This window comes from Colossoma macropomum, unplaced genomic scaffold, assembly GCF_904425465.1.
Source record: "Colossoma macropomum unplaced genomic scaffold, Colossoma_macropomum, whole genome shotgun sequence".
In the NCBI taxonomy this organism is placed as follows: domain Eukaryota; kingdom Metazoa; phylum Chordata; class Actinopteri; order Characiformes; family Serrasalmidae; genus Colossoma; species Colossoma macropomum.
The window spans coordinates 18,358,212-18,374,377 of NW_023494801.1; the positions used below are offsets into that span (position 1 = coordinate 18,358,212).

The 16,166-nt window shown below is 41.0% G+C and overlaps 1 protein-coding gene across 3 annotated transcripts; it reads left to right on the forward strand.

Moving 5' to 3' along the window:
* The first annotated feature begins 1,281 nt into the window (after positions 1 to 1,281).
* ilf3b (interleukin enhancer binding factor 3b) lies at positions 1,282 to 15,262 on the forward strand. 3 transcript variants are annotated; one of them, XM_036589232.1, is made up of 19 exons: positions 1,282 to 1,336; positions 3,633 to 3,711; positions 3,912 to 4,141; positions 4,428 to 4,608; positions 4,907 to 5,054; positions 6,539 to 6,630; positions 7,728 to 7,823; positions 8,104 to 8,215; positions 8,313 to 8,410; positions 8,511 to 8,622; positions 8,709 to 8,822; positions 8,951 to 9,156; positions 9,408 to 9,581; positions 10,057 to 10,194; positions 10,493 to 10,630; positions 11,053 to 11,179; positions 11,323 to 11,370; positions 13,547 to 13,963; positions 14,490 to 15,262. In XM_036589232.1, the coding sequence occupies exons 2-19, from the start codon at positions 3,709 to 3,711 to the stop codon at positions 14,618 to 14,620; spliced, it is 2,565 nt and encodes an 854-aa protein (XP_036445125.1). In that variant the 5' UTR covers positions 1,282 to 1,336; positions 3,633 to 3,708; the 3' UTR covers positions 14,621 to 15,262. The 3 variants fall into 3 exon arrangements, with proteins under 3 accessions (XP_036445125.1, XP_036445126.1, XP_036445127.1); XM_036589233.1 differs by lacking the exons at positions 13,547 to 13,963; positions 14,490 to 15,262 and adding an exon at positions 12,019 to 12,790; XM_036589234.1 differs by lacking the exons at positions 1,282 to 1,336; positions 3,633 to 3,711; positions 3,912 to 4,141; ... (1 more) ...; positions 4,907 to 5,054; positions 6,539 to 6,630 and having other exon boundaries at positions 6,819 to 7,823.
* Positions 15,263 to 16,166: the final 904 nt, after the last annotated feature.

Here is a 16,166-nt window from a genome sequence, read left to right on the forward strand (position 1 = left end):
CAGCACAAAAGCTGTGCGCCGGGAGCTTCTTGGCATGGGTTGCCATGGCTGAGCAGCTGTATGCAAGTCTTACATTACCAAGCACAACGCATACCAAGCATCAGAGGGAGTGGAGTAAAGCATGCCGCCACTGGACACTGGAGCAGTGGAAACATATTCTGTGGAGTGACCAATCATGCTTCTTTATCTGGCAGTCTGATCGATGATTCTGGGTTTAGTGAATGCCAGGAGAACATTACCTGTCTGACTGCATTGTGCCAACTGTAAAGTTTGGTGGAGGAGGGATAATGCTATGAGAGTTTTCCAGGGGTTGGCCTAAACCCTTTACTTCCAGTGAAGGGATATCTTAATGCTTCAGCAGATCAAGACATTTTGGACAATTGTGGGAACTTTGTGGGAACAGTTTGGGGATGGCCCTTTACTTCTCCAGCATGACTGTGCCCCAGTGCACAAAGCAAGCTCTATTAAGGACAACTGGGTGAGTTTGGTGTGGAAGAACTTGACTGGCCTGAACAGAGTTCAGACCTCAACCCCATCGAACACCTTTGGGATGAACTAGAACAGAGATTGCAAACCAGGCCCTTTCATCCAACATCAGTGTCTGACCTCACCTCTTCTGGATGAATGAGCAAAACTTTCCACAGACACACTCCAAAATCTTGTAGATTGCTTTCTAGAAGAGTGGAAGCTGTTATAGCTGTAATAAGGGGACCAACTCCATATTAATGCCTATGGATTTAGAATGGGATGCAAAAGCTCTTGTAGGTGCAATGTGTAGGTGTCCCAATACTTTTGTCCAAATAGTGTGTTTGAGACACTCCAAAATGCCTTGGATTGCAAAATGCACCACAATGCAAGCACTGTAAGTTTGTTAAAAGTTTGCTGTTTAATGTACATTATAATTCAAGTGTGTTGTTTAGAAGACATAATTATTACAGTTGACCTCGCTTTATTATCGTATTTATGTTACATACGAGCATTGGCTATTGGTATTTATAATGATGTTCTTCCCACACATTAGTACCACATTAAACACTGAATGTTGTGTTACGGGGGAGTCAAATCAAGGCAGAACTTCATCCTAGAGCTAACAGTAAGATCTAAATGTCTTAGACCAGAGAAATAATAGACCTTCGTTTGGAAAACGCTGCCATTGTGGCTTCTTAACCACAGTCGACTAAGCGCAAGACTGAAAGACCTCCGTTGACTGGCTAACCCGTTTGGTCACGTGCCGCTGACGGCCAATCGGGGGCTTGTTCTGCAGTATCTTCTTGACTGCCCGTGTTCCTCGGCTCAGCGGGCTCTCTCTCTGCGTCCACCACACGTCGCTCTGCTGGTGAGTTAACTACGACCTCTTTTCTGGCTATTTCTCGTCAGTTTTTAGACAGGACTTTTAAAACTAATATCGCGCTTTCCAAAGCTAAATGGACTGATATCGCTAGTGATAACATTAGAAGATGAAATATTAACAGTTAAGCTCAGTTATCCAGCAAGCTAAGCTAGCTAATTGTCGAGCACCGTGCGGCTCGAATGTCCGCCTTTGTTCAGATCCGCTCCGTTAGCCTGGTTGGCTAAATGGGTACGTAGACTTGGCTGAGGACCTCGTAAAACAAAGGATTTGGGAAAATAACGCTGTTTTGCGTTTTAAGGAAAACTTGCGTTATATAATGTTCATTTATCCGCTTAACGAACGTAATTTAAAACGGGGTAAATTAGCCGGCAGCTGTTCGCCAATGCTAGCTAAGTTAGCTGAGCTGCGCGTGTTGGGGTTGTTGTAGCAACCATTTTAGCTAGCTGGCCGTGTTAGCGACATTACTACATTAAAGGGGAAGCTGGTTTATACCAACGTGTTCACATGGTCGATTACACAGTACCCGTCACATTGAGGCAAACAGATGGCTGATTTTCAGTCTCAGTTCGGCTGTAATGTATTTTTCCATATCAAGCGACTTCTTCGCTGTGAGCAGCGGTGATGGTGTGGCTGTTAAAAATGGCCGCCCGCAGTTACTCTTGCATCGCTTAGCGGTACGAGGTTAAACCTTTCTCAGAAGGTTTCAGAAATGTGTTATTCACGTTTCGGTTGTGTAAACTGACTTCATGTTTTGTTCTTTGTCCTTAGTCTGAACACCTCACGCTTAGTGTGCTAACTACCTTACGTGATTTAGCGCTGCGATGAGTATATTGATGCAGCGAACAGTCGGCCTTGATTAAAATGTCGGCAGAGAAGCCGATCGAAACTGGAGAGCTCGAAGCTTTGCTCTTGTTTTTGTTTGCTTGTCGTGAGGAGGAGAAAAGACAAGCCTGTATCAAAGCTAAAGAGTTCTAAGAAGCTGAAAAAGGCACGAAATGATTCCTGAGCATTTTAAAGCCTCATTTATTTTTCTAGTCTGATTTGATTAAGATTTTGTCCTGCGACAGCAAGAGGATTTCAATAACATTGATCTGTTGTTACAGCAGTCCCTCTGTTGGCTGTAGCTCTGATTTCGTGATGTCCTTTTGCGCTTAAAGCTATTAATAAATCACAAGGTGACCTTTTTCATAGTTCTATTTAAGAGCAGTTAACATTTTAGTGTAGTTCACTGTTTTTGTGATATTACTAATCTTGTCGTTGCCCTTAAGACTCCCTATTGATCGTGCAATTAGTTATGTAATCGACATTATTTTTGTGTGTTTATTCGTTATGGTTAATTGTTTTTAGCAAGCACGTAGTCAGTCAGGTAGCATCAGCTACCTGGAAGCCCTTTTTAACCCTGAAGGGCAGCAAAATTCTTTAACACGAAATATCAAAATGTAATAATGGTGTATGGTTATACTGGTATAACATACTGGTGTGAGTAAATGGATTTAACTTTGTGGTTACTGTAATGCATCCAAAACTTGTGACAACGAATAGCTCTGTAGCTAATACAAAGGAATCCATTGAAACTGATGTAGTAGTAGTAGTAGTAGCAGTAATTATTACTTTATTGTTATTATTGCTATTACTATTAGTATTATTATTATTATTATTATTATTATTAGCAGTAGTAGTAGTATTAGTACTATTATTGTATCAATGTATAACTACCTCTGTTGGAAAAACTGATAGCAGTCCAGAAAAATGGTAAGTTGATAGTCTTTCTTGGACACTCTTGTAAAACAAGACCAAAGCCTGTACAGTACTGAGGTTGAGTTAGCTTACATTTTTTTTCAAGGATACAGAGATAAAGCATCACTGAACCATTAACCACAACAGACTGGATGGCTATTTTTGTCATGTATTGCTGGGGCTGTCTGTCTCTAAGAGAATGACGGAAGCAGCGCTGTTGCTAGAGGGGGTACAGCAGCATACTGGAGAGTGGCATGCAGTCTGAGTCATCAGTGATAAAGCACCTCTCCGGAGCCTGCTAGCATCACTCTGCCAACACTGCACTGAGCTGCTTGCAAGGAGGCACTGGAATGTTGGTGGGATGCTGCATTTCAAGGAACAGACAGACTGAAAATTGAGCACAATTTGAAACAAATTGTTGTTCTGTCAATATGTTTGGCTGTTAATGGGGGAGGGGGGGGGGACTGCAGCATTTGTGTTATACTGGGATTCGCGAAAAGAATCAAAGAATTAGCACTACTAATCTTTTGCCTTCTTTACACAGACAGGAGCAGCGGTACTCTGCCACCTCGAGATTAACACTGCCAGCCGCCAAACTGAAGGCCCACTTAATTCCAACTATGGTAAAACCCTTTACAGTGAATGTGTTTCAGGCTGTAAATGTGTTTTAACAGTTGATGATAGTTATCCTATGCACATGCTCTTTGCACATTAACAGGAATACACAAGTCAGCTTGTACTGTTTGGTATTAGAAAATTTCTCTTCCTCTTCAAATGCTGGCAGCAAGTGTTTATGTATCTGTCTTTCTCTCTCCCCCTGTAGCCTCCTCCTCTCCGTCATCGCTCAATGCGCATCTTTGTGAATGATGATCGGCATGTCATGGCAAAACACTCGGCCATCTACCCTACCCAGGAAGAGCTGGAGGCGGTGCAGAATATGGTGTCCCACACTGAGCGTGCCCTCAAGGCTGTTTCTGATTGGCTGGATGAGCAGGAGCGGGGCATTGCAAAGCCGAATCCCACAGACTCTGATGGGGATGGAGAGAAAGAGAGGTGAGTGAAGGGAGCTCATGTTTCTCGTCCTGGCTTTTATCAGTGTTGCATCCGATCGTAGATGCTCTCTCCATCACACCCAAGAATTCCTCCTTTTTTGTTTGTGTATATGTGTAGTTTGGGCAAGGGGCATCCAAGTTTATTCTGATGTGGTTGATTAAATGTGCAAAAACACTTCAGTAGTTAGTATTTGTGCTGTAATCTAGTGCTCACGCATAACCTGTTTGTATGCTGTCATTTGATTGCCCTTTAATGTAATTGAATGCTCTTATGCTTTGTGGCACAGTGAACCTAAGACAGTGGAGCAGCACACACGCACCCTGCGTGGAGTGATGAGGGTTGGCCTGGTGGCCAAAGGTCTGCTGCTGAAGGGGGATTTGGCTCTGGAACTAGTGCTGCTTTGTAAGGACAAGCCCACAAGCACATTGCTAAGGAAAGTGGCTGAGAACCTCAGTGTGCAACTTAAGGTAAGACAATTCAAGTATTTATGAAGTAACTTGTTTAAACAAAAATTTTATGAGTTTTAAGTTTAGTTTCAGTAATTACCCAAAATGCAAAAAGGTTGTTTTTGTGGATGGTATGCAGTGGTGTTATACTTGATTCTGTAATACCCTGGTGCTGGGCAAGTTAAAAGCACCATGAACTACCATAGTACTTTGTATTTTAATTTAATTTTAATTTCGTCAAACGTCATTTTAAGTGGTTCCCACTGAAAGCAAGGAAGTCCTTGTTAAACTTCTGTTCTCTCTGCTCATGTCCCTCCAGCTTATTACGGAAGATAATTATGAAGTCACTCAAAGTATCCGTGATGCTGCCATTGTGATCAGAAACACCAAGCAGCCCCCGCTCACTCTTACCATCCATCTTACTTCACCTGTCGTCAGGGAGGAGGCCGAAAAGAGGGCTGCTGGAGGTTGGTTTGCTTGTCTGGGCCAGTGGGCGCACCCCCTTGAAAGCCAATAAATGGGCCGAAGTAGTACAAGGATTAGTTAGATATTGTTTATTGGGCCTTCAATGGAGCTAGGGGATGTTGTGTGGAGCAGTCATGTACAGAAAGCTTGCTATGTTTATAGCTGCCTAGAGCCTCATAGTTCCATGTAATGTGATGTACATTTTTGATGGCCCAATACACAGTAAATGAGTTAATGAGAAAAAAAAAAAACAATAAGGAAAGGATGAGGAGGGGGTGAAAAAGCAAACATTCCTTTCCCTTTAAGTGCAACCAAAGAGTTCCATATAATGAAGGCTTACTGAGAATTAAGAAGAAAAAAAAAAACACAAACCTTGTTGTTTGCATGTGTTATATATACTGAGAAATTGAACAGTTTGCATTGCAGCAAAAATGAGTAGCGGGGATTGCTAAGAGCTCTGGTTACTAGGACCAGCAGTAGTCTATTGACTGTGCTTTTCTTCCAGTTAAGAAAGCGAAGGGGTTGTAGATAACGCTATGGCTGGACGTTAGTTCGCCCCGATTAGTCAACAAAAATATCTACAACTGTCTATAGGAGACAAGACGCATATCAAGCCGCAAGGAGTTTGGGATTTATAAGGATCATGACATTTGCTGCGCTCAAAACTGATAACTGGGTGCTTAATCTAAGGAATAGCTTAATTTAAAGCCTAGCCCTATCTGTGACCCCACTTTTAGACGAGCCTGTTTTGGGGCCTGAGAAGCCATCAGTTTTGCTGCAGTGTGGACTCGTTTTTTTTTGGTAGTACCTTATGTGCATCTTGCTACTTTTGCCTGTGGTTCAAAATCTGATTCTCTCTGTCAAGCCTTCTAGTTTGTCAATTTTAGGGACGCTGGACCTTTGACCAACTGGACGCTCTCTGTCTCGGAAGGGGCAAGGCAGTACACCCAGAAAAAAAAAGAGATAAAAGGGGGTGAAGGGGAGGGGTTCTGCCCCCCATGGCACATCGTTACACTCAGCCATCCTTAACTCCACTGAGGCATCATGTTATGCTGTTAGTCAAACACCATGAAACCCTCCATTAAACTGACATCCTCTCACTCCCATGTACCCCCCGCATGCTTCCATTACCTTTAAGAACCCTTATGGATACACAAGTCACTGGGAGTGATGGGGTGGACACAACGTGTTTCTAGACTAAGGAACTTTTAACTAGTCTTTTGTCTTCTCTTGTGGGTTCCGGTGTTCTGGTGTGTGTGTTAAATTTTATTTTTTATTATTATTTTTATTATTATTATTTTTAAAGCGCCCATTAGCACAGGGAGGGTTGGTTTCTTGAGTAGTTTCCAGTGGGGGAGGTCCCCCTCCCCTTCCCCCCTGCTGCCTGTGGTAGGGGTCACTTGGCTGCCTCCTCCCCCTGGCCGTGAGACAGAAAAAAACCCCTTGGTCAAACTGTACCTTGTCTTCTTATCCCACCCGCCAATAGAAACGCTATCAGTCAACGATCCCCCGGATGTACTGGACAGGCAGAAATGCCTGGCTGCCTTGGCGTCTCTTCGCCACGCCAAGTGGTTCCAGGTTTGCATCTTGTCTTTATTTGTCTTCTAGTAGTTGAGTTATATTTGTTGTTTTTTTTAATGTACTTCTATGCTGCTATCAATTTATTTTCATTCACATTTTGGGTGTGAATATTTGTCAGGCTTTCTTTTATTCTGTATCGCCTGCTGTAAAATGTTGCGTTTTGAGGAAAATCTTTATTTTCATAGCAGTGCCTAACAAAGAATTGATGTCACTGTAAAGATAGTGTGACTGACCTCTTAGACATCTCATCCTAACTGTCATTTTACATCAAATGGTCTGTATATTTGACAAATATCCCATCTTTGTTGCTAATATCAGGTTTGCAATATCTCAGGTGCAATATTTCTGTTAAGATAAATTTCTCACCTTTTTACTTGGATGTTGAAGTATTTTTAATACAAGCTTCTTGTAGAACACTTGCTTTTCCATATCACCTGACTGTGATTTTAATGCTGGTGCAAACCACACATTTCCTAGCTGTTAGTTGTATGCAGTCTGGCATCTCTGGTTCTGTAATCTTGTAATTGCTCTACCTTTTGTAGTCTGTTTTTTGTCCTTTGCTATGTAACTCCAACCTCACTGTGCTCTGTCTGTGCTGTAGCTCTTTGTGACCCAAAAAGGGAATATTGCACCTTGGCAGATGTTTTTTGTTCCTTCTTTGTGAAGCTAATGCTCTTCGCTTTCTGAAAACCTAAGAAAGAGACTTCAGTTGCACATATTGAAAATAGTTTGGGAATTGGAAGTTTTAGCACAACTAACATTTACCATCTGCAGATTCCTTTGGTCAGTATGTTAAAGCTACTCAAAACTGCAGACTCGTTTGGTCTCTCGCTGCCTGAACCGCATAAATTTTTTGTTATTTTTGATATGAACTGCCATAAATGTGATTTGTTCATTCAATCAAATAACATGGTTGTGTTTTTTGTTTTGTTTTTTTTTGTTATTTAACAAGTGTATCACTTCACTAAACATTATTAATGCTAGCTATACTATTCCCCTTTGATGTCTCATATGTTGTGTACTGTGGTGTTGGTTAATGGGTGCAAGTTTCTAAGCCGCGGCCTGCTCCGTCTCCTTCCTGCTTGTGTCTTTAGGCCAGAGCCAATGGGCTGCGCTCCTGTGTGATCGTCATCCGGATCCTGAGGGACCTTTGCGCACGTGTCCCCACCTGGGCCCCACTTAGGGGATGGGTGAGTTGCCAGCTTGCTTTCATTGACCTTGAACTGTTTGTTTCATGGTTACCTAGTAGATTAAGTGTGTTGTGAGGATTCACTTATTTATATTGTCACAGATTCTTTTGTGCTTCAGCAGCAATATCTTAACTTTGTACTATGAATAAAGTGTGTTCTGAGTGTCAGAAGTGCCCAAATTAAGATTTAGTTCAAGTCAGTGAATCAATGGGGCAAAAATGTTTTAAAATGCCACATAATAAAACCACTGATGTTTAGCATTTTCTACCTTTTTATGAAGCCTTTGGAGCTTTTGTGCGAGAAGGCCATTGGTACAGGAAACCGACCAATGGGAGCAGGCGAGGCTCTTCGAAGAGTTCTTGAGTGTTTAGCTTCAGGAATCCTGATGGCAGGTAATTGAGTGTTTCAGCCTCCCTATAAATAGAGAATAAGTTATTGACTGTACAAAAAATTTTGGTCCTGATTCCTTTTTGTTGGGTTATTTCATAGATGGTTCAGGCATTTCTGACCCCTGTGAGAAGGAGGCAACTGATGCTATTGGTCACATGGATGAACAGCAACGAGAGGACATTACCCAGAGTGCTCAGGTAATGTACTTTATTTATGGTCCACATTTTCACTCGCTGTGTGCGTGTGATTTCTGAATGCAGTCTAAAGGTTTTTCTTGCCCTTGTTTTTGATGGACAGCATGCCTTGAGGCTTTCAGCATTTGGGCAGCTTCACAAAGTGCTTGGCATGGACCCTCTGCCTTCTAAAATGCCCAGGAAACCAAAGAGTGAAACTCCCATTGATTACACAGGTTTGTTCAGTGATCCTCAGTGTCACTTATTTGTGGTTAGCAATAATGTATGTTTTTAATTTAATAAATTTTTTAAACATTTACAGTTCAGATTCCACCAAGTACGACCTATGCTCCACCCATGAAACGGCCCATAGAGGAGGAGGAGGGCGGTGATGACAAGAGTCCTAACAAAAAGAAGAAGAAACTGCAAAAGAAATGTAACTACATCTCATTCAATATAGTCATTTTGTTTGGCCAGAGAATCTCTGTGGAGATTCTGTAGAATCTCTCTGTTTGCACTGAAAGCTTATGGTTAGTAACACTAAAGTTTGTTGATATATTGCAGCTCCAGAGGAGAAGTCAGAGCCTCCTCAGGCTATGAATGCTCTGATGCGACTGAACCAACTTAAGCCTGGACTCCAGTATAAGCTCATTTCTCAGACTGGCCCAGTTCATGTGCCAGTTTTCACCATGGCTGTGGAGGTTGATGGGAAAACTTATGAAGCCTCTGGCCCCTCTAAACGTACTGCCAAGCTACATGTAGCAGTTAAGGTATGTGTTCTGTCTGTTCTGGTTTAGAATGTTTGACAATTCCTAGTGCAATTTTAATAAATTGATTTTAGATCAAATTATTGATCCTTAGTGATGATACAAAGCTTGTGTGATGTATATGTAGTAGTGGATGTTTGAGCAACTACAAAAGACAGTTCAAAACTGACATAGTGAACCTTTTGCCTGTAAATGGAGGTAACTCTGCCAAGACCGTGGCTCCACAAACATTAACCCATTGATTTTTGTGATAGGTCTTGCAGGACATGGGTCTCCCCACAGGGGTGGAGCAAAAGGTTGCCGAACCAGTAAAGGCCGATGATATGGCAGCCACTGCAGAGGAGGACATGAAGCAGGCGGACACGCTGACTGAAACGGATGCCCCGTCTGCTGTGACTGCAAACTCTGAGCCTGCCGAGAGTGCTGAGGTAATAATGATCATGTTAAAATGGAGTGGGTATGCAGACTGGAAAAGTGTTAGCTAATTGAGATGGAAAAACATTGATCAGTAATGTTCTATGAAACATTTTAAATAAGGATACATTTAGAAATGTGTACATTTTACTAGAAATGTCCTGAGCCAGATAGTGTATAACCTCTGGCCCTGTTGTTCATTTAGTCTCTTAAATGGTGTGGCAGTTGAAAACGAATCCCGTCAGAATAGGGCTTAAGCATGTAAAAGTTGCACACTCATTGTATTTGCTTCAGTTTTGGTAATTGCTTTAGTGAAAGGTGACTCACTTAACACTGACACAAGTAGCTTTTGGCCTTTTGCATTGGATCTTTAGTATTTTACATTACAAACACACACGTACTGCTCTACCCTCCCAAATATACTTGCTGGTAGAATTTTTCTCATAGATGAGAGGCATTAGGTCAATATTTTGTGCTGTCTTCTTTCAGAGTGCTCGGCAGCAGGGCCCTATTCTGACCAAACATGGCAAGAACCCGGTGATGGAGCTGAATGAAAAACGTAGAGGCCTCAAATATGAACTTATCTCTGAGACGGGTGGCAGCCATGACAAACGCTTTGTCATGGAGGTGAGACCATGTTTTATTTGAACTGGAACAGAACCATTTTCCCTACACACTTGTGTGATGTGTGTAATATAACAGCTCTATTCTATTTCAGCTGATTTCATATTTGTGCATAGTACTAGCTAAGCAGCTTAGTGGACCTTAAAATATTTTTCTCACTGTAAATCTAGTTGTTTAGATGGGTCTTTACTTAAGCAACTGATAAAGCTGTCTCAGTAATGAACTAGTAGCTGGTGAGTGTATCTGCTTATCTAATACTTGGTGCATCTGTTTTTTCCTAAACATTATGTCTGCTTTTCAGGTGGAGATAGATGGACAGAAGTTCCAGGGAACAGGCTCCAATAAGAAGGTGGCGAAGGCATATGCAGCTCTGGCTGCTTTAGAGAAGCTGTTCCCAGAAGGCTCGGTCTCTGAGGCTGCCAAGAAAAAGAAATCCATGGTAATGGCATCCTATTTTTTTTTTTTTTTGTTTTTGTACCATGTAGTGATTATTCAGTGAAACATCTGAAGGTTTTATGTGATTAAGGTGGGCCAGTGAGACTCAAGCATATTTGCTTTCTCTGGTTTAAACAGGCTTCTGTGTGGTATTGCCACGTAAGTTATTGGAGGTAGTGGAATCGTATATCAGAGCTGGCAGGACTACTTTTTTCTAGGCACACAGGTTTTAGCTGGTTAGGTCTTGATCCTTAAACCTTTTGAGGAACCACCCATCCCCCTGAGTTATTAATAGTACTTTTGTAAATGATGGCTTGTTTGTCAGTTAAGCTGCTTAGTAATAGCAGGGATGCTGCTCATTTTAAGCCTTTTTGTCTTGTTTAGATAACTGAATGTTTTCTTACGGTGATTGGGTGTGTCTTTCAGAACGCTCCAGGGTTTGGAATGATGAGTGGACCAGTTGATGACCCAGCAGCCAATCCCAGAGGTCGGGGAAGAGGGCGGGGTCGAGGCAGGGGCAGAGGTTTTAATAATAGTGGAGGATATAATCAAGGTATGTAACTTATCTAATGACAAACTTGCAAAAAACATGAATTATTCTGAATTAACAGGTGTGTTGATGCAAAAGTATTTAGTGTTTTAAAGTAAAAACACATTTAACAGCTTGAGTTAATTATCTTTTCTCCTTTCTTTTAGGTGGTTATGGAAGTTATGGATATGGGAACAATGCTAATTCTGGCTACAGTGAGTATTTTTCAGTTTCACCCTGGGTATATTGAGACCCCCTTCATCTCCCATAGTGTTTTGTTTTTTGTTTTTTTTTTAAAACACTATTGTCATGAGTACTTTGGGAGCTAATTTTACTCCCAGTTTTACTCCCACTATATTCAATGTTTATTGCATTTAATTTTTTTTTTTCAAACATTATTCTCAACAAATAGACTTACGTTTGTGCGTAGCAGGAAGTCGGTTATTATTTGAGGTTTGAGAACTGAGGTTTAGACATGGAGGACTGGTGTCTTATTTTATTTATTTATTTATTTATTTATTTTTTAATGTCTACACTGAAAAAGCCAATGTGAAATGTTTTCCCTTCAAGGTTGAATAATTTTACATTTCTCTGCTTTGTTAAGCCATGGACTGCAAACTCTTGACTTTTTAACATTTCCTTGATGAACAAACACGTTGCCAACCCCTAGTGCCATTTTCTGAGGAAAGATCTCCTTGAGGGTGACAGGAGCAGAGAAATCTAAAAAAAAATAAATAAAAAAAAGACTAGGTTCTTAAACTGACTCAGTTTGATGGCTGATTGAAACCATTGACTTTTGCCATTTTTATGGCAACACAAAAAGCATCTAATACTGTGCTTCTCTGCTCTGTCTCACTCTTTAGGTGACTTTGTCTCAGACTGCTATGGCTACAACGAGTTTGCGACAGATGTCTGATGTTTTCAATAAACACGCAAAGTGTGAATGACAAAAGATACAGGAAAGAAATTGTAGTAGGCAATATGAACGCGATCCATGACAAATTATCAGTGTACTTCAGTCCCCTCACAATTTCCTTACCCACACCCAAAAAAACCTGCACCCAACAGTCGTCCAGCACCGTGGATTCCACTGGGACTGAGCTGCCGCTTCTCCCTGCAGAAAACGGAGGAACACACAAAAAAATTACCCTTTGCTATTGTCTGCTGAACCTGTCAATCACACAGCTGCAGAGTTTTGAAGCTCTCTGACTGGGTGGTGACTTCAAAGACACAGATAAGAGGACGATGTGGACACATTGATCGTGCTCTATTGTTCAACCTTTGGATCTGTGCTGAGGCACTGAATCACTGTTTTTAAGCCTTTCCTTTCCCCCTTTTTTGTTAAATTAATTTTGTAATTTTAGGATGATTTTGTTGCTTCCACACATTGCCATACATTTTAAATTCAGTGTTGTACTTTTTTTTTTTTTAAACTGGTCATTTTGTGGTGTATGTTCACCAAACTCTATGAATTATGAACATTTTTCATGTATCATATTATGAAATGCTGTGAAACCATACAAAGGAGACCTAATACCTGCATTTACAGTGTTTGTTTATGGAGATGTTTTGTAACTTTCGTTTCATTTTTTTTCGTTTTTTAAATAAACATGAGGTCCCTTTTAAAGCCATGTGCGATTTATGTAAGCTCTTTAATTATTTGTGAATGTTAGACTTAGGATTTTTAGCTTTTTGGCCATATTGGCTATGATTTCTGAATTTCTTGGGGCTGCTATTATTTAAATAATCTTTTAATATTGTGTGTTGTTCTGCAGCTCAATTAGAACTTTTTAAATTGGTATCCACAAAGTTAGTGCTCATGCCACAACTTATTTGTAATTGTGTATGTAACTCTTTGAGAACAATCCAACCAGGACAAGACAATGCTCTAGTCTTAGTGTCTGATCACTGCCCCCTGTGAACTATACTTAGATTGCTGAAGCAAGCCACTTTCATTGTGGGCCAGAAACCACCAAGTTAATCCATGTTCTTTCTGAAACATCTACACATCAAGGACTTAATAGCTTTGGTGTTGTTCGTAAGACAGTTGTCTTTGGCTACATGGATTAGAATCGGGGGTTTTTGTATCTAAATTCATTGAAATAATATATAGCTTTATTATAAACTGTTTTGGCTGAATTACTGTAGCACAACAAAGGTGAATAAACGTTTATTTTATAGGGCAATACAGTGATGAACAGGATATAATAGGGCAATACAGTGATGAACAGGATATAAAACATGACCCACTGCTAAAGATATGCAAAGATCATTCATTGGTTATGCTTATGTATTGCCTGAGAAATGTGATGACAGAACATTTTTCTTTTGTAGAAGCTCACTGCTATAATACTCCTGTCTAATGGGCCAAGTTACTTTGTTGTTCTTCAGATTACTACAATAATGGAGGAGCCAATGGAGGATCAGCAGCTCCAGCTCCTGGAACTGCAGGCCCAGTGTCTAACACTCCAAGTGGTGGAGCTCCAGGAACAGGTGGTTTTACCTCATATTACCAGAGTGGTGGAGGCTACTCAGCCCCACCTTCAGTGACCAAATCCCCTGGTAAGAAGCCTCCAATGCACCAGGGCACCAAGCCTCCAGGAACAGGTGCAGCTCCAGGGTCCTATCAGGCCACCCCACCACCAGGGCAAGGCTCCTACAACCAGTACAGCCAGGGCTACGGGCAGGGGAAGAAGAACTTCAGTCAAGCTCAAGGTGGCGCTGGAGGTGGGGGTTATGGCAACTACAGCACGGCGTACCCGTCCCAGGTGACTGGCGGAACGGGGGGTCAGGACTATAGCTATGAAGGTAAGATGTTTCCGTAGGGATTAAAGACAGTATGGTACCATTTGGATGCAATGTTTTTCCATACATGTGTCTGTGAGGTAACGACAGCAGTAATATTTGATTGATTGCAGCATAAATTACATATGAATTGGGTAGGAACCAGGACTGGGTGCTCGATTTATGCATCGTAAAATAAAAAACATGTTGGTCTGGTGTTCATAAATTGGGTTTGAGGACTAATGCTGTGTTCACTACATGTATGCTACTACATATAGAAGCTTTTGGATGATTTATATAAGCTGTGGTTATTTCTAATGTTCATTTTAGTAAGTACAGGCTATGTGGTAATGCTGTCTGCCAAAAAAAATCACTCGTAATAATTACGTTGTAATATCCCCGTGCAAAACTAATTGTGTCTAAATGGTACTATACAGGGATGTTGTATTATAAACGTTTTAAATAGGTCACTTCAGATTACTCAAATCTGGATCTTTAACTTGGAACAGAGACAATTAACTTGTTTGTTTATCCCTCCCCCCTTTCCAAGGTTACAACAACCAGTCAAATTACAGCGCACAAGGAACCAACCAGAGTTACAATGCCAACTCAGCTCCATACCACAACACTGGAGTGGGCTACGGCCGCGGGGACCCCAGCATGAACTACCAGTACAGATAGACTGAACCCCACTCAAATGTGCACCTGTCATCCCCCTTTTTAGCTTGTACGTCTTTTCTGAAGTAGCAGCGGCAACTGTCCTCACCATCAGCTTCAGTTTATTTTGCCCAGGGGCACAAACCGAAAACTGGACTTGGGGAGGGAGGGACCTTAAAGAACCTTAAGTGTTCTAAACTTCTGTGCTGAATGATCTGTTCTGTGGTCTGTTAAATGTGTGCTTGTGTTTTTCTTACACTTCCCCACAACTACTGCCCAAAGGGGAGAGAACCACCCCAACTCACATGCATGTTGAAGACCTGATGTTCATAAATTTCATGACGTTAACACAAATTTCCTTTTTATTTTTTCAGCTTGTTTGTCACTAAGTGATTTTTAGTTTTTAGATCTTTTGGTCCCCCAAAATAATTTCTTTGCCTGTCATTGTAGTGTTTTTTTGGTGGATATACTGCAGTGCTTTTATTTCTACCAGTTCTTTAGACATAATTGTGAAAGGTGTGAAGCTTCAGTTCAGGTCTTAGTAGCATTTGATGTGCTTTGGGATGGGGAACTTTTTATTTTTCAGGACATTGTTTAAGAATGTACGTTGTTTGTATGAATAAAGACAAGACTTTTATTTTGGAGGAAATCCATGCTCACAAATTACGTGTTTGTGTGTTGCAGTTGTCTTTTCTGAATAACAGTCTTTAACTTTGCAGTTCTATGTTCAACTCTAATGCACTCAACATAGAAAGACAGCAGAACAGACTGTCCAACTGTTTGTCAAATAAATGAACAGTTAAGCATCTGCTTAGAATACTATATTATTATTTTTACTGCTGTTTTTAATTTGTTTGTGTAATCTGGGGTTGACTGGCAGGAAAAACCTCTTTAGAGCTGGAAGAAGAAACTGAGGAGACTCCAAAGGGAAACTACGCTGCTTCTGGACAATTATATTAAGATAGTTGTTAATATTTATGAGTGTACTTAATTCATATCAAGTGCAAATCTGCCACATAAGCTACTGACTTTTGTCAACTCTTGGGACGAGCATTTTTCATTCACATAAACTTTATCAGTGCTTCCAATCCTAAAAGTAAAGAATTGATCTTTGGATGAAAATATAGATACTTTTGGCGCAAAACTGATTTTATCCTTTTAGACACAGTACCTCATGAACATGGCTTGTACCTCATATTCAGCAGGCAAAGAATTCTCCACGAGGGGGCGATAGGCCTCTGAGCTTGGGTGTCACTTGTCGGCAGATTGTTCTATGGGAGATATTAATTGTTTTTTAAATAAATAATTAATTAATTGACCTCCATCGTTCCCTGTTGCAAACTAGACATATTTTGTCTCATCCCTTTTTTCCCTCAGAATGTCACTGGATCCTCTGAATTACTTCAGTCGTTTATCATTTGAAATACGACTTGTGCTACGTAACTTAACGTTACAGGCTACAAGCAAAAGTTGCCGTGGTGTCGTTGCACAAAAGTAAGTCTGTTCTATCCAGCTACTCAAACTGTAAGTTACTAGTGCCAAAGCATCTCAACTACCGTGTTTGTCAAAG

Excerpts from the sequence above, each read along its gene's own strand:
- ilf3b (XM_036589232.1), top strand. Across the intron at positions 11,180-11,322 it reads TAGTGGAGGATATAATCAAG|GTGGTTATGGAAGTTATGGA; the intron begins GTATGTAACTTA and ends CCTTTCTTTTAG. Across the intron at positions 11,371-13,546 it reads CAATGCTAATTCTGGCTACA|ATTACTACAATAATGGAGGA; the intron begins GTGAGTATTTTT and ends GTTGTTCTTCAG.